This window comes from Panthera pardus, unplaced genomic scaffold (genome assembly GCF_024362965.1).
Source record: "Panthera pardus isolate Hobbes unplaced genomic scaffold, ASM2436296v1 HiC_scaffold_27, whole genome shotgun sequence".
Classification (NCBI taxonomy): Eukaryota; Metazoa; Chordata; class Mammalia; order Carnivora; family Felidae; genus Panthera; species Panthera pardus.
This window is the reverse complement of record NW_026526843.1, coordinates 20,610,825-20,636,879: the sequence shown is the minus strand read 5'-3', so window position 1 is coordinate 20,636,879 and position 26,055 is coordinate 20,610,825. Positions and strand designations below refer to the sequence as shown.

At 43.4% G+C, this 26,055-nt stretch overlaps 1 protein-coding gene across 3 annotated transcripts; it reads left to right on the top strand.

The window, feature by feature from the left end:
• The first annotated feature begins 5,893 nt into the window (after positions 1 to 5,893).
• UTP14A (UTP14A small subunit processome component) lies at positions 5,894 to 25,171 on the top strand. 3 transcript variants are annotated; one of them, XR_008418390.1, is made up of 15 exons: positions 5,897 to 6,055; positions 7,098 to 7,173; positions 8,398 to 8,468; positions 9,642 to 9,706; positions 11,318 to 11,460; positions 11,757 to 11,912; positions 16,734 to 16,853; positions 16,952 to 17,046; positions 17,652 to 17,775; positions 17,858 to 17,935; positions 18,422 to 18,812; positions 20,890 to 21,293; positions 22,062 to 22,163; positions 22,385 to 22,484; positions 24,733 to 24,841. XR_008418390.1 is itself a non-coding variant. In XM_019427023.2 (15 exons), exons 1-15 carry the CDS (start codon positions 6,030 to 6,032, stop codon positions 25,003 to 25,005), a joined length of 2,316 nt encoding a protein of 771 aa, XP_019282568.2. In that variant the 5' UTR covers positions 5,902 to 6,029; the 3' UTR covers positions 25,006 to 25,171. The 3 variants fall into 3 exon arrangements, 2 of the variants coding, with proteins under 2 accessions (XP_019282569.2, XP_019282568.2); XM_019427023.2 differs by having other exon boundaries at positions 5,902 to 6,055; positions 22,062 to 22,255; positions 24,733 to 25,171; XM_019427024.2 differs by lacking the exon at positions 22,385 to 22,484 and having other exon boundaries at positions 5,894 to 6,055; positions 22,062 to 22,255; positions 24,733 to 24,915.
• The last annotated feature ends 884 nt before the right edge of the window (positions 25,172 to 26,055 follow it).

The following is a 26,055-nucleotide window of genomic DNA, read 5'->3' as shown; positions in this document are numbered from 1 at the left end:
CTGGTGGGGAGTGGGTGCACTATAAAAGGGCAACATGACTGATACCCTGTCACCCTGATACCCTGTTGGAATTTTTCTGTATCTTGACTGTATCTCAATATCAATATCCTGGGGGCGACTGGGTGGCTCAGTCGATTGGGCATCCAACTTCAGCTCAGGTCATGACCTCGTGGTTCCTGAGTTCAAGCCCCAAATCAGGCTTTCTGCTGTCTCCCTCTCTCTTCCCCCCTTCTCAAAAATAAATAAACATCAAATAAATTTTTTAATAAAAAAATCAATATCCTGGTTGTAATATTGGATTAGAGTTTTGCAAGATGTTACCATTCGGATAAACTAGGTAAAAGATCTACATCATCACTGTATTTTTTCTTACAGTCTGTATGTGTATCTACAATTATCTCAAAATAAAAAGTTTAATAAAATGTTTAAATAAAATGCACAGTGGATGTCAAAGCTGTTAGTCCATTCAGGCCGCTGTAACAAAATACCATAGACTGGATGGCTTATAAACAACAGAAATTTTATTTCTTACAGTTCTGGAGGCTGAGTCCAAGATCGAGATGCCAGACTGGCTGAATGACAGAGCCCACTTCCTGATGCGCAGCAGGTGCCTTCTCCCCATGTCCTCAGGTTGCCTAAGGGGCAGGGGAACTCTCTGAGGCCTCTTTTCTAAAGACGCTGATCTCATTCATGAAAGCTCCACCCTCACGACCTAATTACCTCCAAAATGCCCCACCTCCTAATACCACCACCGTGGGGATTAGAATTTCAACATACGAATTCAAACGTAGCAAGCACCCTGCAATTTCTAAAAATAGGCGCAGGCATACTTTGTTTCATTGTGCTTCACTTTATGGCGCTTGGCAGATACTGTGTTTTTCACGAATTGAAAGGTTAAGGCAGCCCTGTGTTGAGCAAGTCCATTGGTGGTATTTTTCCAATAGCATTTGCTCACTTGGTATCTCTGTGTCACATTTTGGTAATTCTTGCAATATTGAAAACTTTTTAATTTTTATTATATTTGTTATGGTGTCAGTGATCAACAGTTTCTTGTGCTGGAAACTGTTCCTGGTGGAGATGCTGTGAAGATTGTTGATATGACAACAAAGGATTTAGAATATCACATCAACTTAGTTGATAAAGTAGGGGCAGGGTTTGAGAGGATGGACTCCAATTTTGAAAGTTCTGCCGTGGATAAAATGCTATCAAACAGCATCAAATGCTACAGAAGTCATTTGTGAAATAGTCCGTGCAGCAAACTTCATCGCTGTCTTATTCTGAGAAACTGCCACAGCCACCCCAACCTTCAGCAACCACCAACCTGATCCGTCAGCAGCCCTCAATGGTGACGCAAGACCCTCCACCAGCAAAAAGATTATGACCCGCTGGATGATGGTTAGCATGTTTCAGCAGAAAGTGTTTTTTAATTAAGGTATTTACATTTTTAGACATAATTCTATTTGGACACATAATAGACTACAGTATAGGGTAAACTTAACTTTTATATGCACTGAGAAACCAAAAAATTAATTTGACTCACTTTATTGCAATAGTCACCTTACTGCAGTGGTCAGGAACTGAACCTGTAATATCTCTGCCTGCACAAATAATTATTAACAAGCATCTTTTATGAGAATGAATAGCATGGAAATATTGTGGCTTTATTCAATCATTAATTCAAAAAATATTTAGTGAGTCACTTATTATTGTTCAAGGACTAGGTTAGATGCTACAGGGCATACAACATCATGAATTTATGGTAACATCACAATTGTTGCCATGTTGCAAGTTTTGCCTGAGCCTGGGTATTTTTTGTGAAATGTAAGTCAGTTGATAAATATACTTGTAGGGAGAAAACATATTTTTATTTACTGATAATCACTAACAGCTGTGACTGAGATCAAAGGCTCTTAACTAATTATCTTTCACAACTCCTATAGCCAACTACATACTTGATATCTCCACTTAGGTACCTTGCTTTCAAACCTCAAAAGTACTAAACTGAACTTTTGGTCTCACTCCCCAAATCTGTTCCCTCCATTATTAATCTTCTACATCTTTTTTTTTTCACCAATATTTTTTTATTTTTTTAAACTTGTTTTATTTTTTATTTTTTTTAATTTACATTCAAATTAGTTAGCATATAGTTCAACAATGATTTTAGAAGCAGATTCCTTAGTGCCCCTCACCCATTTAGCCCATTTCCCCTCCCACAACCCCTCCAGTAACCCTGTTTGTTGTCCATATTTATGAGTCTCTTATGCTTTGTCCCCCTCCCTGTTTATATTATTTTTGTTTCCCTTCCCTTATGTTCATCTATTTTGTCTCTTTAAGTCCTAATATGAGTGAAGTCATATGATTTTTGTCTTTCTCTGACTGACTAATTTCACGCATAATACCCTCCAGTTCCATCCACATAGTTACAAATGGCAAGATTTCATTCTTTTTGATTGCCCAGTAATACTCCATTGTATATATATACCACAACTTCTTTATCCATTCATCCATCGATGGACATTTGGGCTCTTTCCATACTTTGGCTATTGTTGATAGTGCTGCTATAAACATGGGGGTGCATGTGTCCCTTCGAAACAGCACACCTGTATCCCATGGATAAATGCCTAGTACTGCAATTGCTGGGTCACAGGGTAGTTCTATTTTTAGTTTTTTGAGGAACCTCCATACTGTTTTTCTAGTGGCTGCACCAGCTTTCATTTCCGTTCTTCTATATCATAATAAATAATCTACCGTACTTGTTCAAGCCAGTAATATAAGCATAATCTTTCTCTTTCCCTTGCCTCCCACATTTCTCTGGTGAGTCCATCAATGACTCTATCTCCAAAGCCACCACCCTATTGCAAGTTATTACCATCTCCGACTGTACTACACAATAGTTTCCCTACTGATCCCTCTGCTTCCTCTTGTGCCCACTCCCCCACCCCGCCAATCCATTCTCTGCACAATGGACAAAATGATTTTAGTAAAATTTGCATTACGTCACTCTCCTACATAACCCCTACACAACAAATACATCGTGGCCCATTTTATGTAGAGTAAAATCCGAATTCTACTATGGCCTATGAGACCCTACAACATCTGAATCCTGTCCATGTTTCCATCCTTCTCTGTTATATTTCACCTTCTTGTTCACCACCACTCAGCCACGCTGGCCTTTCAGTTGCTAAAATGTAACAAGCTTTTCCCAGCCCAGAGGGCCTGAGTATACATTGTTTCCATTGATCAGACTACTCTTCCCAGTTTCTCGGAAGGAAGCCCTGGCTCTTTCTTCTCCTCAGCTGAAACATTGTATTGTTGTTCCATAATTCTACATAAGAGGGAAAGGGGGCAGCAATCTGGTTAGAGCTGGAGAAGGGGAGTACCTAGGGAACTTGCCTCAAGGCTGCATTTGCATAGCAAACACACTGTCTTTACTTAGATTAAGTATAGATCAATAAAAAAAAGTCAATGTTTTCTTAAAATGCTTTTATTTGTACTTTCTATAAGATTAAGAGAACATCGTCTGTCCATAAAAATACAATTTAGAGGGGTTCCTGGGTGGCTCAGTCAGTTAAGTGTCTGACTTTGGCTCAGGTCGTGATCTCAGTTTGTGAGTTCAAGCCCCGCATTGGGCTCTGTACTGACAGCTGAGAACCTGGAGCCTGCTTCAGATTTTGTGTCTCCCTCTCGCCCTCTGCTGCTTCCCACTTGCTCTCTCTCTCTCTCTCTCTCTCAAAAATAAACATTAAATATATGTATAAATTTATATTTTTATATTTTTATATTTATAATTTATATATTTATAATTTGGAGTGCCTTGGGGGAAGCAGCAAACAATTCCAAAGAGGTTGGAGAGGTAGACAAGGACTAGAGATTTTTAAAATTTTATCTTGAAGGTGATGAGGGTCTATCTGCATCTTTTCAGTAGGGGTGTGACATGATCAGACTTACAGGATTAGATGAGGAGAAACTAAAGACTGAAAAGTCAGTACAAAATAATTACTATAGCTAACATTTATTGAACATTTAATGTGTGACAGGTATTATTCTAAGGGCTTTCCATTTTAGTGCTTTATGTATATTAATTCACTTAGTCCTCACAACTACCCAATGTACTGTCATACCCACTTTAAAGATGAGGAAACAAAGGCACAGAGAAGTGACTCATTCAAGAATTACAAAGCTAGTAAGTGGTAGAGATAAGATTAAAACCCAGAGAGTCCAGGGGCGCCTAGGTGGCTCAGCCAGTTAGGCGTCCAGCAGTTCGTTGTGGCTCAGGTCATGATCTTGAGGTTCCTGGGATCGGGCTCTGCACAGGCAGCACAGAATCTGCTTGGGATTCTGCTTGGGAGTCTCTAGCTCTCCCTCTCTCTCTGCCCCTCCCCCACGCATGCTGCGTGTCTCTCAAACAAATAAACTCAAAGAAAACCCAGAGAGTCCAGTTCATAGCTCATGCTCTTCATCAATATGCTATAATGCTCCCCTTTAGCAGTTTATGGCAGTACCACAGGCTTGAAATTGCAAGGGTCTAATGGATGATGATGGAAAGGTTCAAGAGGGAGATTGGGAATGTAAATCCAACAATGTGAGGAGCAGCTATGAAGCATAGAGAGGAATCAAAGGTGACTCTGAGTTCTAACTTGACCAACTAGTAAGGGATGGTGCCAAATATGGAACTCTGGTGGAAAAGATAGAAATTATTGGACACCTCATGTTTGATGTGTCTGTGGGACAAAAGGACTGCCAGGAGGCAATCAGAGATAGTAGTCTGGAGCTAGACTGGAGCAAGAATGAGATCTGAGCTAGAGGTAGAGATTTTAGAGTTCTCATACAAGTGTTAAAGGCTTAAGGAGAGCATGCAGAATAGACAGGCTGAGAGCAGAGCCTGGGGAACATCATCATTTAGGGAATAAGTACAGAAAAAGTATCCAGCAGAGAAGACTGACAGAGGTGTCCATAAAGCTAAGATGCTAGGAGAGAGCTGTGTCATGCAATCCCAGGAAGGAATTTCAACAACGACAAATTTAACTTTAATGCCACTAGAAAGTCAGTCCTGTGAAGCCATGGAACACGTCTGTTTTGTGCACCAATGTACCCTCGAGCCTAGAGGCCTGGCACATGGTAAATGGTCAAAAACATGAACTGAATATGAGTAAGAAAAGAAACCAACAGTACCAAATACCACACAAAGTTCTGGGAAGACAAAGACTGAGAAGTCAGCATTTTATTTAGCAACCTAGGGTGTGACAATCTTGTTCAGAGCGGTTTCAGTGTACTAGTGGGGCGAAAGCAAAATGGAAGTGGCTTAAAATAGCAAGAATGTTTTCGTATACGACTTTTCTACTTTTTTATTTAAAAAATTCTTAATAGTTGACAGGAGGTCAGGAAGTTGCAGCCACCGGTCCAGCAGATTCTTGGAGGAACCTTCGTTACGCAGGAAAGGAGGAACCTGGAGCTGCAATTACAAGGGGGCACGAGACGAAAGGGCGTTTTTCCTTAGCAGGGGAGGAAACTTGCTCCGTCCACTGCTCAATCTCCGGGACCTACCACAGGCTGGAGACCTCACGGGCCCTCGATAAAGCCTCGAGCTGCCCGGCGGCGGGCTCGCAGGACGCTGCGGAACACGAATGGGCGCTGGAGCCTTTCCTTTCGGATCAGGTGGCGACAACCAAGGCTCAGCCGGTCCCAGGCAGCGCAGCGCCCTCGCCCTAAGCTCATCCACCTTGGACCGTGCGGGAAGCAGGAACCCGAGCGCGGACACCGACGCTCGCCAGAGAGGACGGCGGGCGGGGGACAGGAGAGGAGGCAAAGCTCCGCCCGCTGACAGGCTTTCCTCTCCAGCCTCCCCGTTTCCCGCAGCGCCCCCCCCCCCCCAAGCGTCTCCGGTTCCCCGCACGCCGTGGGGTGGAGCGGAAGTGACGCGACGCGCAGCGCGTGATTGGCGGAAGCAGAAATTGCTTTGCGGCCGGCACGGAAATTGCTTTCCTTTCGGCTTCCGCTCCTGGTCCATGTGAGAGAGACAGGCTACCGAGATGAGCGCGGCCGGGGTTGCGGAAAGGTGAGGGGTGAAGACCGGAGCGGGGGTTGTGGGTGTCGTTGGGGGCCGGGTTTCCCGGCTTCTGCTAAGTGGAAGCTGTCTTTTAACAGACAACAGTTGTTCCTCTTCCAAGACCTCACCATTCATTACGATTTTCGCGATAGCATCCGTGAAAAGTCCTTTTAATTTCATTTAATTCGCTCCCTCCGCTCCGCAGCTTTTTAGCCTCATCCCTTTTGGTCCTGATGTGGCCTGTCCCTGTCCAGCTAATTTGTTGTACTTTACTTGTCACGTGACTCCTTTTTCTGCTGCTGCCGCTGGGGCACGGGGAGTGCCTGCGTTATAAATACCCCTTATTCTGGAAACCTTTGCTGATAGGAGTCCTTTTCTCCTCTGATGCTTCATTCCCCCCCATAGTGTCACTAAATATAATCCGTTTAGTAAAGGTTGCCTTGTAAAGATTGATATATACTGTTAGGTACTAATAGAGTCTGTAATTTGGTTCAGGGTACCAGTCTCCTTAGTTAAGCATCTACTTTGCCGAGGAAGCCCCAGGAAAAATAGCTTACTTGGCTGCTTTCGTCCAATTCCCTCTTTCCCCATTTCTGGGAACAAGTGATCAACTCTGTCACTTTTGAGTAAGTTGTACCTATAAAGGTGTCTTCCGTGTGGAGGATGCTTAGGAATATTAATGGTGAAACTGCCTTGCCTCAAGGGCCAGCAACAGTGTCTTCTGTCACCTTACCTAGAGTCTGACATTTTTACAGCCTCCCGGATGCCCGTGGAAAATGCAATACCAATCACTGAAAAGGGTTACCTCTTTTTCATTTCATGCACTTCTATAGGGGTATCACCACCCAGTGCTCACCCCTTGGGGTTGATGCCTGACTTCAGGCTAAATTTAATGTCTTGACAAATTTCCAAAGATGCCCATGCTGTTTGGTTTGTGCCTCTTCCAGGGAACAGGGCTGTTCTGTGCTTAAAAACTGAAGTTATGTTTTGGAGATTGTTTTAATAGAAGTTATTTCAATTGATAATATTTCTCTTTTGTCTCCTTTAACAGCCTTCTGGCTTTAAGCCAACAGGAAGAACTAGAGGATTTGCCCAAAGACTACCCCTTGAGCCCCAGTGAAGATGAGGTGGGTGGCAACTGCTACACTGCCTTCTCTGGTACCCCTTCTGCCTGGCAATTAGGATAGACAGCACTTTCCTGGAAAGAAAAATTATGGCAACATTGTTTATATTTGTTATGGTGTTGCAAATAAATTACAAAGTAATATAGTATCTCATGTACAAGTTACTGTATTAAGTGCTATGGAAATTGAAAGACTATAAGATACACTGTTTCCAAGTTGCCTAAGTATAGTTGAGTGTATAAGAACAAAACACATGGTCTTCATTATATGGTTTCCGTATTTCCCAAGTTTGGATTTTTATAGAGTTACGTAATTACAAATCTTCCTCCACTTAAGATGGGATTACATCCTGATAAACCCATCATAGATTGAAAATATCGTAAGTGGAAAATACATTCAATGCACCTAACTACTGAACATCATAGCTTAGTTTAGTCTACCTTAAACTTGCTCTGAACACTTACATTAACCTACAATTGGGCAAAATCCTCTAACACAAAGTCTGTTTTATAATAAATGTGTGGAATATCTTATGTAATTCATTGACTACTGAAAATAAAAAGTAGAATGGTTGTATGGGTACAGCATGGTTCTAAGTGTATTAGTTATTTACCCCTATGATCATGTGGTTGACCAGGAGCTGCAGCTCGCTGCCACCAGCCAGCATCCCAAGAATCATATCACATATTGTTAGCCTGGAAAAGATCAAAATTTAAATTTGAAATACAGTTTCTACTGAATGTGTGTCACTTTCTCACCATCATAACGTCAAAAAATCCTAAGTCAAACAAACCATCATAAGTAACAGACTGTGTCTGACTAAAATACACATAGTTAGGCTGACTCTCCAACAGATGCTATAGGAATTCTGTTTATTCTCTTGACAAAACTACTTACATTGTGGGGGGTTTTGACATTAATGTTTCTGTGTCAGATCGTACTATATATTCTATACAGAAACATTCTCATAGCACTTTTCTTCTCAAGACTGATTAAGACAGAAGCATGACATTAGCTACAGATCACTAGGCACTGTGGTCCTCATAATGAGGGAGTCTGGCTTTTGAAGCAGTTCTGTTTCAGCTTGAATGCCTGCACACTAGACCTCAGCTGATTCCCCAGTTCTTCACTGACCAAAACAGCAAAAAATTTTATATGGGCCTCAATTTCCATGCTGTCTTTTCCTTTTCATTATTGTTCTGATGGTTTTTCCTTTACTGTCTCTAGGGGGACATTGATGGAGAGAGAAAGCATCAAAAGCTTCTGGAAGCAATCAGTTCCCTTGATGGAAAGAATAGGTAACATTCCCATCTGTTTGGACAGGCTATAACTAGCTGATTCCATGAGACAGATCTGCAGCTAACATTTACTGAGTGGTGGGGTGCCTCGCTAGCTCAGTCAGTAGAGCATGTGAATCTTGATCTCAAGGTTGTAGGTTTGAGCCCCATGTTGGGTGTAGAGATTACATAAAAAGTTAAAAAAAAAAAAACATTTATTGAGTGCCTAAGACAATGAAGACACAAGTGTCAGTATCATTATTAAGAGCACATACTTTGAAGACAGACCGTGTAGGCAAATTTTTATCCTCTCTACACCTCAACTCTTCAAATAGAAAATAAGATTAATAATATTACCTACATCAGAGGGCCATCATGACATTTAAATGAGTTAATAAATGTAAAGATCTTAAGCCAATGCCCAGCATACAGTAAGTGTGATGTAATTATTATTGTGTTAGGCCTTTGTGCATTTTAATTCTTAGTCCAAACTTATAGTCTTTTGAAGCATTGACTAGGCACTACATATTGCCGTTAGAGAAGGTAATTGACTTGCCCCAAAGTCACTTTGCTCATAAGTGACAGGTCCAGGATTCAGATCCAGGTGTGTTTGAATCCAAGTCCCAGTACCTTTTCCATTATGCCTATCTAATATTGCCTTGTGTTTTTGAAGGGCTGAGTCTACACTAAGAGATGGTTAGGGGCACCTGGCTGGCTCAGTTGGTAGGGCATCTGATTTTTGATTCCAGGGTCATGAGTTCAAGTCCCACATTGATCGTGGAACCTACTTAAAAAAAGAGATGGTGGGGCACCTGGATGGCTCAGTCGATTAAGCGGCCGACTTCGGCTCAAGTCATGATCTCGCGGTCCGTGAGTTCGAGCCCCACGTCGGGATCTGTGCTGACAGCTCAGAGCCTGGAGCCTGTTTCAGATTCTGTGTCTCCCTCTCTCTGACCCTCCCCTGTTCATGCTCTGGCTCTCCCTGTCTCAAAAATAAATAAAACGTTAAAAAAAAAAGAGAGAGATGGTTAGACTACGTAGTCCAGGATAGGAACAGATTTCCTGGTTTCTTTGTGACAAAACCTGATTCTAAAAGAGAAATACATGAAACCAAAGCCTTCTTTGAAGAGAGAAGTGTTTGTTCTCCAGAAAAATGTGTTCATTCCTACTATATTCTGCTTTGCCTAATTTCAGGTGGAAATTGGCTGAGAGATCTGAGGCTAGTCTGAAGGTTTCAGAGTTCAATGTCACTTCTGAAGGTAAGTTAACAAAGGAAGTAATCAGTATATGGAGCTTGTAGAGTTACAAAAGCATCATGGTCGCTTCACCCCCACCGCCTGGAACTGTTTTTGATGTGGTTAATGGATCATACCATAAATACTTACCTGTGAGTGGGTGAATATAGGTAGTCAGATCCCCTTGAGTTTCTTCCAATTCTAGAGAAAGCCCTAAAGGCTACAGTCAAGGTCTCCCACTGATGAGCTACTTCTAGGGTCTAGGGACACGAATGAAGACAGCTGCTTCATGGCTTCATTTTTATTTCAGTTCTTACAGCGCTTTGAGTTGGGACAGGCAGATAATCTGCCGGAGTTCAGAGAAATCAAGTTACTTACTCAAGGGCCTTCACCTACTGCAGTGTTCCTCAACCCATTTCCTTTATTGTTCCCTGAGAAACCTTTTTTTGGACATTTGTTTTTGATTGCCTCCCTCCCTCCCCACTCCCATCCCCACTCCCACAACAGGGAAATCAAATACTAAGGAATAAGATTTTGGTGAATAGGGTTGAGCTTTAGAGGAACACAAAACTTGAAAATATCTGGGGCGCCTGGGTGGCTCAGTCGGTTAAGCGACGACTTCGGCTCAGGTCACGATCTCACTGTCCGTGAGTTCGAGCCCCAAGTCGGGCTCTGTGCTTACTGCTCAGAACCTGGAGCCTGTTTCAGATTCTGTGTCTCCCTCTCTCTCTGACCCTCCCCCGTTCATGCTCTGTCTCTCCCTGTCTCAAAAATAAATAAAACGTTAAAACAAAATTTAAAAAAAAAAAAACTTGAAAATATCTAAGATTTTTTTTTTCACCACTCCCCTGCCTCCAGAACCAATTTTCATCCCTTGGGTGGGCAAGTAATACCTCCCCTAATGTGAATGAGTGATCTGGTAAATTGCAGAGTTGGGATTTTAACCTGATACCAAGTCTAGATGCCTTATCACCATATCCACAGTTTAGGCAGCTCTAATGAGTTCTGTGCTTCTAGTAACCACTAATGTAACCCCTCAGAACAAATAACAATGTATTCTTCAATCTTATTCATTCAACAAATACTTAATATACTTCTACTACGTATTAGTTTCAAGACAGTGTAGATACTGGGGCTACTACGAAGAATAAGACAGGAGACCCGCTTCCTGGGGTTTACCATGCTAGGGGGGAGAGCAAGTGGGGAGACGGTGAAGTAACTGACTGGCTGCTTCAGTTTGGCTGGGCCGTGTCCTTTAGAATGATGTAATTCTAAATATCAAAGGGAGCCACTGGAGGATTTTCAGCAGAATCCTGACCTGCCATGATTTACAGTTTGAAAATCTAACTGGCTGCTGTGTGAAGAATGAAGGGCAGTGAGGCAGAAGTGGAAGCAGAACGACCAAGAAAAAAGCAAATGACTTTAAAATAAATCATTTTCTCCTCTCTTCCATCCTCTAACATATATGGGAATGTAGGAGAATGATGGTGTCACTATGGCTGGCAGTTAAAGAGAATTCCTGCTTCCCTGCACATCTGCCTGCCTACCAGCATTTTCTACGGAGGCATCTCCCTATGGTATATTGAGATTTTGCCTCCTTTCTCGGTCTGACCAGAAAGTTTGGCCTTTCTGCAGGATCAGGAGAAAAGCTAGTCCTTTCAGATCTACTTGGGCCTGTTAAAACTTCATCCTCATTGGCTGCTGTGAAAAAGCAACTGAATAGAGTCAAATCAAAGAAGACTGTGGAGTTACCTCTTAACAAAGAAGCAGTTGAGCGGGTGAGTTATAGAGAAAATGATCCATTAAGGGGAAGAAATTGGACTGACAAGGAAAAATAGGGTAAGAAGGGAAGGAGGGGAAAAGCCTGACAAATGGGGGGAGGGCAAATCGTGATTGCCACAGAAGAGATTAAAACAAATCTCGGGGGAAATGCATCCTCAGGAGTAAGCAAGAGCTAGTCTCTAGCATGCTGACTGTTTCTTGGGCTAAGAAACATTGGCTCCTAATTCTCTGCTGGTCCTTTGAGTTCAACGCTTAATTTCGTGGCTCTTTCCTTTTGTGTACTTTGCTTCAGATCCACAGAGAAGTGGCATTCAATAAAACCTCACAAGCTCTCTCCAAATGGGATCCCATCGTTGTGAAGAACCGGCAAGCAGAGCAGCTGGTTTTTCCCCTGAAGAAAGAGCAGTCAGCCTTCGCTCCCATCGAACATGTGCTCAGCAGCTGGAAGGTGAGCGCACACAAGGAGCTGCACCTGGGCGGATGAGGGTGCACTGCCTGCCATCCATGTGACTGGGCCTCATAGGCCAAAATCTCAGCTGCGGTCTCTTCGTGTCACAAGCAAGGAAGGGGGAGGGGGGTAGCAGGACTCATTGTCAGTCACGGAAGAGTCAGAATAGCTCTGTAGTCACCCGTCAGCCATTTGTAGCACACAACATGTGGTTATTTTCATGTTTTTGTGTGAAAACGTGATTGCCGGTAGCGAGGGAACATGGATGTTTTCTTTTTCACACCCCAGTTTTAAAAAAGCTTTTTTTTTAAATGTTTTAAGTTTATTTATTTATTTTGAGAGACAGAGAGTGAGAGCAAGCACATGTGCAGGGTGACGGGCAGAGAGACAGAATCCCAAGCAGGCTCCACATTGTCAGTGCAGAGCCTGATGCGGGGCTTGAACTCATGAGCCATGAGAGCATGACCTGAGCCAAGATCAAGAGTCAGACGTTTAACCAACTGAGCCACCCAGGTGCCTCTAGAAAGCTTTTAAAACCACATTCTGACCTGGGGCAAATCAGGAAATCAGGAGCTCAGCAGCATTAATGAGCCTTGGTAGGACTATGTGTGAGCAGTAGAACTAAAGTTTGCTTGTAAAGGAATCCCACATTAAAATGTAACGTATTGTGAATAATGACAAGAATCTTAGCAAATAACTCATTATGATCAAGCTGCAGAAAATAAAAAAGGTATCTTAGAGCTGGGTTGTCCAAACACTGATCTTTGGCAAATTTTTTATGCGTCTGAAGCAAAAGAATAATGGTGAGAGTAGCAGATGTAAGTTTAGCAGCTCTTCTTTATTATGAGGTTATCCTTTCCATTTTAATAGTGTTGAAATAGCTTTTCTTTATGAAATGATAGCAGTAGTTAATGATGGGACTGGGGGTGGAACAGTAGTTATGGCCTCGTTGGTAATCCTATGTTGGTCCCCAAAGTCTCAACTTTTATTCTGTGAACAACTTCAGTACAATTACTTTCTTTTCCAATACACTGTTGGTTATGGAGTCTATAATGGGGCATTTTGTTTTAAGTAGGAATAGTCAAAAACAGCAGTGCCCAAACCATGGATAGATGCCCTGTTTATGTTTCTTCTCTGCTTTCTAAGAATCCAGAAATAATAGTGTTCTATGTGTCGGGAAGTTGAGCTAATTAAAGCTAATCAAAGTAAACATGGCTTGCTGCCATAGCTAAACATTGAGCAAGTTGTTGCTTATTACGGGGATAAGCTCTGTTTCTCATATTGTTGTTGAAGTCACTACCATTCTCTTTCTCGGATGCTTCCTTTTCCACATGAAAAAGAGATCAGGTTTAAAGTGTGGCTGCGGGATAGAAGGGAGACTTTAGGAAAAAAATAAGAGGTAATAACAATTTTCAGGATTCAAAAATAAAAAGTATAGAAGATACAGAGTGAAAAGTCTAACCCTACCCTTGTCCCCCATCCATGGTTTTTTACCCCTGTACTCACTTAGAAGTAACCAAAGATTTTTGTTGTTAACCTAAGAGTTTGCTATATTCGTGTTTACCTTGTTTTTTAAATTTATATATATATATATATATATATATTTGTATTTATATACACACACACACACGTTTTTCAATGTCTATTTTGAGAGAGAGTGCACGCGCATGCGCAAGCAGAGAGGGGCAGAGAGAGAGGATCCCAAGCAGGTCCACACTGTCAGAGCAGAGCCTGATGCAGGGCTCGAACCCAGAACTGCGAGATCATGACCTGAAATCAAGTTGAAATCAAGAGTTGGACACTTAACCAACCGAGCCACCCAGGTGCCCCACCTTAGCTTTTTTTGTTGTTGTTTTTTTTTAATCACAAAAGTAGTGCACAACTATGCATTGTTCTGCAAATGACAATGACAGTGTGATCTTAGAGATAGCTGGAAAATGCCTGGCTGGTTATTAAACATGAGACGGTGGAGGAGTAGCTTGCACTAAGAATGGCACAGCCTCTGCTTTCCAGAAACTCCCTGTGCAAGACTGAGTGGAGTGCCCCCAGATGGTGTACGTGAATCTACTGTACCATTTATTGGAAGATTCGTTTTGAAGAAATTAGGCCAGAATGGCACACAGCAATAAGGAAACGCTTGGTCAGAGGTTGCTTTCTGGCTAGCAGCTGCGCTGTCTTCTTATAGCTTAGAGAGTGCAAAGTACCAAGGACTCTGGAGATTAAGGATCCAAAAAGTCTGCACTATCATTTGGCCCAGCTTCCTAAAATTCCATTTCACTCCAAGAAGATTTAAATGGGATAATGCATGAGAAAGCATTTGTAAACTGAGAAGTGCTAGAAATGATGTAAGGTAACTTCCCTCCCTCTAGCAGCCTATACTAGCATTACCCAAAGTGTTCTCAAAACTTTAGTTTTTCAGTATGCCCTCAAAAAGGTAGGGTTCCATTGCTAGAAAATGTTGCGTGCCCCTGCTGGAGATTGGCAGCTCATGATATATACTAGCCTTTTAAAGGTTATGAGAAGACACTAAAGAAACCCCTCTGACCTACTCTAGTCCAGAGTGTACAAACAAAAATCAAATAAGTTTCATTTTGCACCTTAAAAAAATAAATCTTGTTAGCTGGTGAGGCACATGCTTTGGGAAGAGCTGGTCTCCACTGCTTCCTCCGTTCTCCCACCTTTTTCCCGACTACCCCACTGACTCTTCTCGAGGGCATTAGTGAGAGGCCTCTGAATCACCAGATCCCAAGCCCTTTGAGTCTTCAGCCTATTTGACACTGTTGACACATCACATTAGTTAAAAAAAAAAAAAAAAAAAAAAAAAGCTCTCCTCCTTCGGCTCCTGTGGTGACATACTCCTGATTATTTTTTATGTATCCGACTGTTAGTTCTTATTGCTCTATAAATTCCATGGCTTTTGGCTGTCACCTGTGTATGCTGCAGGTCACTCTCAACACCTTCTGAGCTCCAGTCCCATATTCCATGTGACCAGTAAGCCTCACCTGGGTCTCCCATATGCACCTTAAACTTCACACAAAACAAAGTCATCTTGGCATTTTCCTTCCCCAGACTCCCAAACCCTGAGCCGCGACCTTCATTCTGTAAGTCAGTCAATGGCATAACTCCCTACCCCAGTCCCTCGGGTTGGAAACCTCAGCCATTTGATTCCTCTTCCTCCTCCTCCCTTTAACTGCTGCCCCTTCCCAGCCCACATGGTGTGCTGCTCCTGTAAACTCTGTCCGCAGTGGCTCTCAGACCCCTGGTTCCTCCTCTGATTTTCATTTTCGTCCATCATTGGGCACTTCACACATAATCCTTACACAGTCACCAGAATTTTCTTTCCAAAACACAAAACTGAGTGTCACTCTCCCACTTAAAGTCCTTCAAAAGGCTCTCCATTTATAGAACAAGACAGAAGGACCTAGCGTCTTGGTTACCCTGGACTACACATTTTCCCTTACATATCTCTCTTTTCCATAGATATGTTTTTATTTACCCTCATCTCCATTTGATCCCCCACCTTTACAGAGTTGTACTTAATGCCTCAAAGCCTAATTCAAAAAGTCCTTCCCCAAGCCCAACCCACCTCCAAATCAAAATAAATTCTTCACTTCCTTTGTGATTACTTCTATCATATAACTACCATGTAACCGATTACATTGCTAATGGTACATGCGTCTCTTCCCTCTGAAAGGCTGTGAGCTCTGTGAGGACAGGAATGATCTTATTTGTGTATTCCTAGTGCCCTGCACAAGTGCCCGGAATGTAGCTCCAATCAATAAATGTTTGCAAAATTGAATTGGAAGGAGATTACAACAGTGTATTATAAATCACTTTGTAGCCTGTGATTGATCACTACTGGCAAATACTAAAAATGAAAGAACATGCACCTTTACTATTCAGTAGAATAGGTTTATGGTTAAATCAATAGCACCGTGTAACGTGTGATGATGTGTGTTTATGCATTTGTCCAGAAATTTGTAAGTTTAATGCTGACCATGATGTATATGGCTGTTGAAGAAAACCACATATAATATATGCACAAGGTTAGAAACTGGCTCTGTTGCGTACGGCTGTCTTTGTGCTTTGCCAAAGTGGACCGTGGCACAATTGCCCTGATCATTTTAGCCACCTACACAGTATCAGTCAAGCAGTAAACAGCATCTTTTGTTGACATATGGAGTAACTGGTTTAGAGTCCATTCATTCATATGTAGAGACTACCTAGCATGCAAAGTTAACTGTAAACTAAGGAATTGGAGCCAAAGTTAGAAAATGGCTAGAGTTAAATTTGAACTGTCAGGGAGCTAAGACCTAACCTCCCCTTTCTTCTAGAAATATTCTTTAAGGGAGGCTTATAGGAGTCTTAGATTCCTAACAATACAGTAATACTCACACATGCTTCAAATATACATGATACAGGGACCATTTTGTTTTGCCACTATCAAAACTGACAATTTGGTACTGATGTTCTTCTGTCCTACCAGTATTTACCTTAAGGGCATCCTGCTTTGATGCTTAAGAGAATGGTATTCTGTTTTACATATTTTGGTAATCTGAACAGAGTGATCCCTTCAGTAATATTAAAGAGTAGCCTCAGAATCCAGTTGCTGAAGTTGTCTTAAATTGGAAGAAAATAAGGCTTTATCCTACACAGCTGAACAGTGAGACTGGAACCCCTTCTCTTGCTGTAACAGCCAATCCTTTCCAGTTAGTGATTCCCATTATATTAATGTGTTGGATTGTAGGATGGTCGTAGGATTGTAAACAGAGAGACTAGGAGCATGGTTTAAGACTGCGAATGTTATGTTACCTCCTTAAGGCAAGGACTCCCCTGGAGCAGGAAGTTTTTAACCTCCTCCATAAGAACAAGCAGCCAGTGACAGACCCTTTACTGACTCCCGTGGAAAAGGCCTCTCTCAAAGCCATGAGCCTGGAAGAGGTAAGTGTAATAGGCCCTATTATACGCCCAGACTTGCTCTGTTCCTTCCAGCATTTGCTCTCAAGCCCAGGAGTCACTGTAAATGTCATTCATTATAGGCTAAGATGCGCCGAGCAGAGCTTCAGAGGGCCCGGGCCCTGCAGTCCTACTATGAGGCCAGGGCTCGAAGAGAAAAGAAAATCAAGAGCAAAAAGTAAGGAGGCCCTTATTGAACTGGCCGTGGACTCCCTGAAAGAAAGTAAAGCGGCTAATCATGAGTCCTTAGAAAAGAACCTTTGACCTAGTAACTGGGGTCATGTAGAAGAGGTCCCAAATAGGAATGACTAGGTTTTTTTTTTTTTTCTTCTCAGTCGAACCTCATAGTTTTGCCTGCTTCGGTAGTGCCCTCTCCTCTGGCTTTGCCTTTCAGTCTTGGTTTTGCTAAAAAGAGGACTGTTCAATTACTTTCTCTCCCTTCCAGGACATCACGGAGTGGTTCTACAGAATGAGCTCTGAATTCTACAGCTGTTGAGGCCAGTAGGGCTTCCTTCCTCCCTTTTTGCCTCTTTGGAACTTCTTCTACTCTTGCCTTGCGCTCTAGAAGCAGAGGGGACTCTTTGCTCTGCAGAGGTGTGCCCCTGGGGGCTGCACGGACTGAGAGGCTTGCCAGTCCTCTCAGGTCCCAAACTGGTTCCCTACAGTCAGCCAGCTCTGTGATGTCCATTCTAGCCCCTGCACAGGGAAACTCCTTGGGGAGCGGGGACACTTCTGTGTGTGGCATCAGTGTTTCAGCTGAGTCTCTGCCCTCTTACCCTGTAGGTATCGTAAGGTTCTGAAGAAAGGAAAGGCCAAGAAAGCCCTAAAAGAGTTTGAGAAACTGCAGAAGGAGAATCCTACTGCAGCACTGGAAGAATTGGAAAAAATCGAAAAGGCCAGAATGATGGTGAGGCTGCCTCTTGCCCCTACCCCTTGAACCAGCTTTCCCCAAAAAGTGGTAAGGATCTCACTGTGCCCTTTCTTTCCAGGAGCGAATGAGCCTTAAGCACCAGAACAGTGGGAAATGGGCAAAGTCAAAGGCAATTATGGCCAAATATGACCTGGAGGTAAGAGACCATCAGGGTGAGAGAAGAAATGGAATTGGAGGACAGAAAGGAAAATCAGTCCATAAGGATGCTAGCAGAAGCAGAGTTGGGGAAGAGCCCTGAGGAAGAATGGAAAAGCAGGATTCTAAAAAGGCATCAGAAAATCTCTAAGGCAGAGAGGAAAAGAACCAGAAACAAGGTGGAAAAGGAGAGATGAAAGGGAAACAGCATTGAAGGCAAGTCCAGTTAAAGGGTAGAGGAGCGTTGTGGTTTTGTTTTGTTTTGTTTTTTTACCTTGTTTCATATGTTGATTTCCTTGAGGACAAAGACTTTGTCTCCCATTTGATTCCATAGCCATTAACACAGTGGTATATGTGCAGTTTAAACAGGCATCGGTAAGAAACACTTAAGTCAAATTGAGAGGAGGCAGCTTTAAGAAATGGACCAGGAGAGGTGTTGTTGCAGTCACTAATGACAAGGCACTCGTGTTGTGACTCCTTCCTCCAGGCTCGCCAGGCTATGCAGGAACAATTGGCCAGGAACAAAGAACTGACGCAGAAACTCCAGGCAGCCTCTGAGAGTGAGGAAGAGAAGGGAGATGTGGAGGAAGAGGGTGAACTCCTTGTCCCTGATGCAGTGAATGAGATCCAGATGGATGCAGATGGACCGAACCCCTGGATGCTCAGGAATCACTCCAGCGGCACAAAAGAGGCCAAAATCCAGGACCCTGAGCAACTTCCAGAGCCTGTGGCCCATGAGACTCCTGAAAGTGAGGAAGAGGAAAGACCAGGGGCAGAGGAAGAAATTTTGCTGAACGAATTTAAGGAAAGGCGATCACTTAGGAAAAAGGCTAAGCTCAACCAGGACACCAAGCCGGTGAGCAGACAAGAGCCAAAAGGTGAGTTATGGTGGACTAGAATGGAGAACTGCCCAGGGCTAGTGCCGTGGGCGGGCTGCGAGAGGAAAAGGGTCCACCCACACGTGCTGCACAGTGATTAGGCCCTGGGTACCTTCCACAGAATGCCATGGGTCCCTGAAGAGAAGATTGATACGTAGTAACTCTTTTTATTCAAAGGCATTTAACACACAGTCATCTGCATGGCTGTACAATGTGTGTCCGGACATGTTTTCTGCTCTTGAGAGCCTATAGTCGTCAGAAAAAACTGCCCCATCCTTGAAGGGCAGGAGTTAACAAACCCGAGAGAACTGCCTGTGGTAGGATGGCAAGTCTGAGAGGCCATTCATTCCCACAGACACAGGTGGATTTTGAGGCATTATGAAATTTCTTCAAATTACTGCCACGGTTTTCTGTTGTTTGTAAAGTAGGAGTGGCAGTTTTAGCACTTCATAATGTTGGTTGGTATGTGCCGATATGGGGTGAGACTTTCTTGACAGGAACGAATGACTCCACAAGCTACATGGTAAATTAGAATTGTCACCCAATGCTCAGATTCAATTTGTATATTATATTTTGTGTTATCTTAAGTAGATTTTACCTTAACACCCTTGAGACAGGTCAGAAAGCTCCCGTCTTGGCAAGAAAGTCCGCTTAGGAAACTGCATTCAGAAATCACTTGGCTTTCTGGACAGATTCTTGGGTCTGATTTTATTTCCTGTAAGAATAATGCATTCAGATGATGGCAAGAATGTTTTTCCATGAAAAAAAAATTGTTTCTAAAGAGCTGTCATTTAGAGTGTGTTGGAGGCCCTTTAGTTTGGGTTCTCAGCTAGAGAGTTCTGGGATTAATAGTTGCAAGCAGTCACTTCCAAGAGGACTTTGGAAAGCCGCACTGCAGGCTGAGATTGTACGGCAGTCCTTATAGGACCACAGAACAGCAGCTGTGTTGTCCTAAGCCTCAAAAGATGGTCATCTAGCTAAATGTATTGAGCACTTGTTTGTAGTATGAAAGGTGGATTTGGATTTCCTTGGATGACAGATAAATAGAACATTCCCAAACCTTTAGGTTCAGGGAAACCATGTCCTAAAATAGTAGGAAGTTGTAGACCCCAAATAAAATGAGCAAGGACACTTGCTCCTTGAGGAATAAACATACATGTGTCCAAAGGCCATATTTAAGTAACTTCTTAGAGTGGCTTTAAGCCAAAGCTAGAGAGCAGGATGAACTTGGGAATGGAGGCAACTCGAGTCAGTGCAAAAAAGAGTTTAGAAGTGTGTCGCTGCCATATTTCCCTCCAAGCTCTCAGAAACTAGTGGTATTGCTCACATGTTGCTTGTGACTGGAAAATGCCAAGCGACTTGACTTGGCCACAGCAGAGTGTGAAATGCTGCTTTAAGATAAACAGTGCTGGGGGTGCCTGGGTGGCTTAGTCAGTTAAGGGTCTGATTCGGTTTCGGCTCAGGTCATGATCTCACAGTTGTAAGATTGAGCCCCACGTTGGGCTCTGCACTGAGTGTGGAGCCTGCTTGGGATTCTCTCTGTCCCTCTGCCCCTTTCCCCCACTCCTGTGCTCACTCTCTCTTTCTCTCTCTAAAGTAAAAAACAAAATAAAGATAAAAAATGCTGGATTTGGTTTTTACAAATAGGAAATGACAGTGTAAATTACAAATAGTAAATCGTCACATTTTTATAAATTGCAATGAAGTTGCATTCCGAGACTACCTGTTAAAATGACTTTTTTAAAATTTTGAACTTGGGGCCGTCTCTCCAAGCAGGGTTTACTGTGTGCGGCAATGAAGCCACAGTTCCAGTTATGCAGTGAGTCACTGGCATAGCTGGGAATAGGACCCAGGACATCTGCTTCCCAACGTGCCACCTTTAACTACTAAACTCTATTGCCTGCTACTTAACAGGCAATGATTAGTGAACTCTCCAAGAGATCTAGTGAATGGAATCCTCTCTTCCCCATCATGAATGGGAGCACCTAAATGCTCATTGTTAAGTGTGCTCAGTAAATGCTCATTGACAAGGCAACTTCCAGCCTCCTTTTCTGACAGCTTTCATTTCTTCCCTCAGATTCTAGCAGCCAGGAGGTGCTGTCCGAATTGAGGGCACTGTCTCAGAAACTCAACAAGGAAAACCAGTCTGGGAAGCAGAAAGTGAGTTCAGCGAGGACAGTTCGGGCAGTCCAGAGAGAGGACCCTACTGAGGAAGAAGAGGAGCCCCTGTTGCTGCAGAGGCCGGAGAGAGCACAGACTGTGGAAGATCTAGAAGAGCTGGGCAAAGAGGGGTGTTTTCAAAATAAGGAGGTTCCCAGGTCTGTGTTAGAAGGGCAGCAGCTAGAGAGGAACCCAAATAATCATCCTGGTGCTCCCAAGGAAAAGAAAAAGAAGGAGCAAATGATTGATCTACAGAACCTCCTAACCACGAAATCTCCTTCTGTGAAGTCTTTGGCAGTGCCCATGACAATAGAGGAGCTGGTGAGCAGAGCCAGGGGCATGGGCTATTGTGGGGGATCACCGCTGGGGCAGGAAGTGTCCTTGCACAAGGAGTAGAATCAGTGAAGTTGTGTTGTGCTGGGGGCACATTTCAGTAGTGGAAAGGTCCAGAATAATATGGGGCCGGGCCAGTCCCAGTGACAGTTTAATAGATGCAAATATGTGAGTGCTGCTGAGATTCCCACATCTTAAATCCTGAGCCACCAAACCCTCTGTGGGGTGACTGTAAAACTGCCCTCAGAGGAAAGAGGGAGGCACTCAAAGCTCTGCTCAGATCCCAGGCAGGATGACTCAAAGGTATAGTTGTTGAGCTATTGCCAAGGTTTTGCTCTTATTCACTGGGATCTGAAATGGTCCAAGACTCCCTGGTTAAGTAATTGAAACTGCTTCAGTGAGGAGCCTGGTGCCTGGTGCCCGTCTTTTCAGGGATGTGAGCCGGAGGACACCCACGTTCTAGCCAGGCCACTTGGAGCTCCTCCTCCTAACGCAGGTCATTCCTTCCTCCACGCTGCAGCTTCCTTACTGTAAACTTAAAATTATGTCTATGACAATGAGTTAGGGAGATTTACCCTAGAGAGAAGAAAATCAAAGTGTGATTGGCTAACCAATTCACTTATACTGCAAGACCATCATTGTTCAGCGCTTTTCCCCTAGGGGGCGCTAGAATGTCACGACCCAAAATTTAAACGTTCTTGCCAGGAACCATAGCTCTTCAGGCAAGCTGTAGCTCTCACTCTTATTTCTTCCCAGGAAGATGAAGAGGAGAGAGATCAAAAGCGGATGATAAAGGAAGCTTTTGCTGGAGATGATGTCATCAGAGACTTCTTAAAAGAGAAGAGGGAAGCTGTGGAGGCGAGTAAGCCAAAGGACGTGGACCTGACTCTGCCTGGCTGGGGCGAGTGGGGTGGTGTGGGCCTGAAGCCCAGTGCCAAGAAAAGACGCCGGTAAGAACAGGGAAGAAAGCCTGTCAGAAGTGCACCAGGTTCTCCCACTTCACCCTCCTGCGTCCTCCCTGCCCTTTTGACTAAGTCTTTAATGTTCTTAGTCAGACATCCCACTGTTCTGCTTTCCAGGTTTCTCATTAAAACCCCTGAGGGTCCTCCAAGAAAAGACAAGAATTTGCCAAATGTGATTATCAATGAGAAGCGAAATGTTCATGCAGCAGCTCATCAGGTGAGGGAGAGAGAAATTCTTTGCTGCCTCGCTCTCTTGCTTGGGAGGATTATTCTAGCACTCTGTGGTAAAGAGCGATGTGTGATCTTGACCACAGAATCAAAGCTGTTCTCTTTTTCACGGACTGGCTCTGAGATGAATAATTCCAGATTGATTTCTGCTGTTTTAATTTCTGACTGGGAAGAGGTTGAGGCTTAAATGGTAATCTTTGCAGCAGTGGTGAGGCCCCCAAATCAGGGTTTTCAGCTAGTACCCCAGATAATTCTGATGCAATTGGGTCTCACCAAACTAAGAATTACTGTTCTTCACACTTGTCTTTGTAGTCAGGATAATGTTGAGAGGCTATAGGTTTGAGCTGCATCTTAAGAAAAAGAAGACAAACCGGTACTCATTCAGGACAGCGAATGGAATTAAAATTGTGTGTTATGACAAACCAGGGATATTTACCGAAGAGAAGCAAATTTGAGCATGATCATGGTCTGCAAGTACGTTGAAGGCCATCATGTGGAGTGCAGTCACATAAGGTAGCAGTTAGAGGAAAAGCAATGCATTCAGTTCAAGGAGAAACTTTGTGGGGTGCCTGGCTGGCTCAGTCGGTAGAGCATGCAGCTTTTGATGTCGGGGTCGTGAGTTTGAGCCCCATGTTGGGCAAGGAGCCTACTTTAAAAAAAAAAAGGAAAAAATTTTCTGCTGGTCCAGAGGGAGAATGGGAACATGTGTAGAGGGGACTCAGGAATGCGATTGAACTCCATGACTTTTATGTTTCCTTCTGAAAGTCTGTGACCCTGAGATCTGTCCCCAGCCAGTACAATCTTGAAATGAGTTGTAGTTTTTCTTCTGAGAAAGAGGGGGAACTGTTTAATAAGTACAAAAGAGAGGTAAGAAATTATCGTTTCAGCAATACTCTACTGATCTTATTTTGCGAACCAATCCCTGCAGAAATGGAATCGTAACCACTGTAATCCCACTTGAAGATCTATAACCAGAAAATAGGCAATGAACAGGCAATTATGGGATAAATGAGAGAGAAAAAGCGTGCTTCACCAAGCCAGGAAGGGCAGCATGGACCTCAGTAAAATCACCCCTCCCTGCTAGGAGCCTTGCCTTTAAAAAAAAAAAAAAAAATACAGTCACAGGAAACTGACAGTTTTCCAAGAATCTCCCTGATTTTCCTCATCTTTTTAATAAGCTATAGACTTCAGGTCCCAGCATGCAATAGAATACAGTGTGCTTGAAGCTGAAGGAAAAAAGAAAAGCCTCCCAAGACTGAATATTTTGCCTACGTGTTTTTTTTTTCTCTTGATTTACATGACATGCACAGATCTAGTCATCTACCCCAATAAGACATTCCCTCAACCTAGAGACCATCTGTGTCCTTCACCACCATCAGGACCCCCGGGCAGTACTCAGCTTCTCTTGAGTGTTTCACTGAATATCTCCAGAGACTACTGTTCGTAACTTCCTGATTTTTCTCCTTATGTTTTTTTCCCCTCTTCTATAGCCCTCAGAGGTAGTGTTTAAGGATTATTTAAATGTCTAAAGTAGCACTGTTTGGAATGGAGAATAGTACTAGGCAAGGAAAGGAACCCTGGGTTCTGTTCTCATTCACTGCTCATTGTACACAATTTACTTGCATACGTCACTTCCCCTCTCTAAGCCAAATTCTGGGACCAAGGAAGATGACCTTTGCCATTATCTAGGCCCTTCCAGCTCTGACGTTCTGTGATGCCAAAAGAGGATGAAGCTAACTAAGCATCACAGCCTGGTATAGTTCAGGATTCATGGCAAACCTTAAAACATAAATCCTGTTTATCAAGGAGAAGAAAGAGATTGAGAGCTTGAAGAGGGTAGGAGGGCCACAACATTCCCAGGGACCCACAAACGTCCAGATGCTTCTTGCAGTCACAGAATTGTATAAGAAGACCCACTTAGGAACAGCAGCCCTGGAGCTAGTGTAGCGTTCCTACACTACAGGAATGGGGTCAGGGTGGTTTTTCAGTTCCTAGATCGTTGGGTAAGCCTTGGGGGTTGTCTAATCCCAATTAGTCCCCTCCACTCCCAGATGTCCTCAAGCAGATTGGGACTTCTAAGGTTAGATTGGGCACATTGGGATGCCTTTACCTCTCAGTTGCTTCACTCACTGAAGCCATGTAGACCTGTGGCCTGTGCCCCAAACTACCTGCCATTAGAGTTTACCAACTGCACCCCAAGTCTGGCTTGTGACAAGTCACTCTGCCTTCCTTTCCAGGTGCGGGTGCTTCCATATCCATTTACCCACCATCAGCAATTTGAAAGGACCATCCAGACCCCTATAGGATCTACATGGAACACCCAGAGGGCCTTCCAAAAGCTGACTACACCCAAAGTTGTCACCAAGCCAGGGCACATCATTAAGCCTATAAAAGCAGAGGATGTGGGCTACCGGTCTTCCTCAAGGTCGGACCTCTCTGTTGTACAGAGAAATCCAAAACAACTCACTGTACGTCACAAAAAACAGCTGAAGAAAAACTCTGTAGATTGAGTTCCTGGAGGAATGATGTCTTGGTGCCCAGAACTAGGAGCCCCAACTGCTCCTCCATTATCCCAGTTTTACTCCCAAGCTGCAGGATCAATTCCAAGACTGGCTTAGCACACTGTGAGTGTAGTTGAGCTGTATTTTAGAAATAAATGCATTTTTATCTATTTAACTGGAGTGTATTCTGTATTGTCACACGTCAGACAAGGCACCTTTGGGTGCTCCCCATTGCATTTTTCCAGCCACACTTGTTAGGGAAGCCTCATTTTCTCACCAAGGATTATATAGTTAGTCCTAAAACAAAGTGGAGAGAAGTTACCATAGTCTATGATCTTAAATATATTATCAGACACAATCCACTATAAGAGTGTAAGAGTCAGGGATAGTAAATACTGTATACTCTTAGCCTCTGAACCTAAATACAGCATGCACATGGGGCGCCTGGGTGGCTCAGTTGGTTGGGCGGCCGACTTCGGCTCAGGTCATGATCTCGCGGTCCGTGAGTTCGAGCCCCGCGTCGAGCTCTGTGCTGACAGCTCAGAGCCTGGAGCCTGTTTCAGATTCTGTGTCTCCCTCTCTCTCTGACCCTCCCCCGTTCATGCTCTGTCTCTCTCTGTCTCAAAAATAAATAAACGTTAAAAAAAATTAAAAAATAAAAAAAATAAAAAAAAACCTAAATACAGCATGCACAAACCGTCCGATGGGATTGTGTCCTGCACTGGCCCTAGGGTGGTGCTGAAGCTGGCTTCAACTTTAGTCACTACTATTGTTTCTTTCCATGAAAGAGCCTCCAGGCTTGCAGAGGTTGCGTCTAGAGTAGTTGGCACTATTTTGCCATTCTTAAGATGGTGAGTTTTTACCTTACCTTACAGATGAGGTAGATGAGCTTCCAGAAGTAAAGCTCTATTCCTTTTACTTCCTAAGACCAACCTCTCACTGCAACTGCTATATAGCAATTCACATGGGCTTCTCAACTCTGAGGAGGCTGCCTGTCTTTAGTTGACAAATACATACATGGCAAGAGTCCCTGCAAACAAGATTGCTAACAAGGAATTG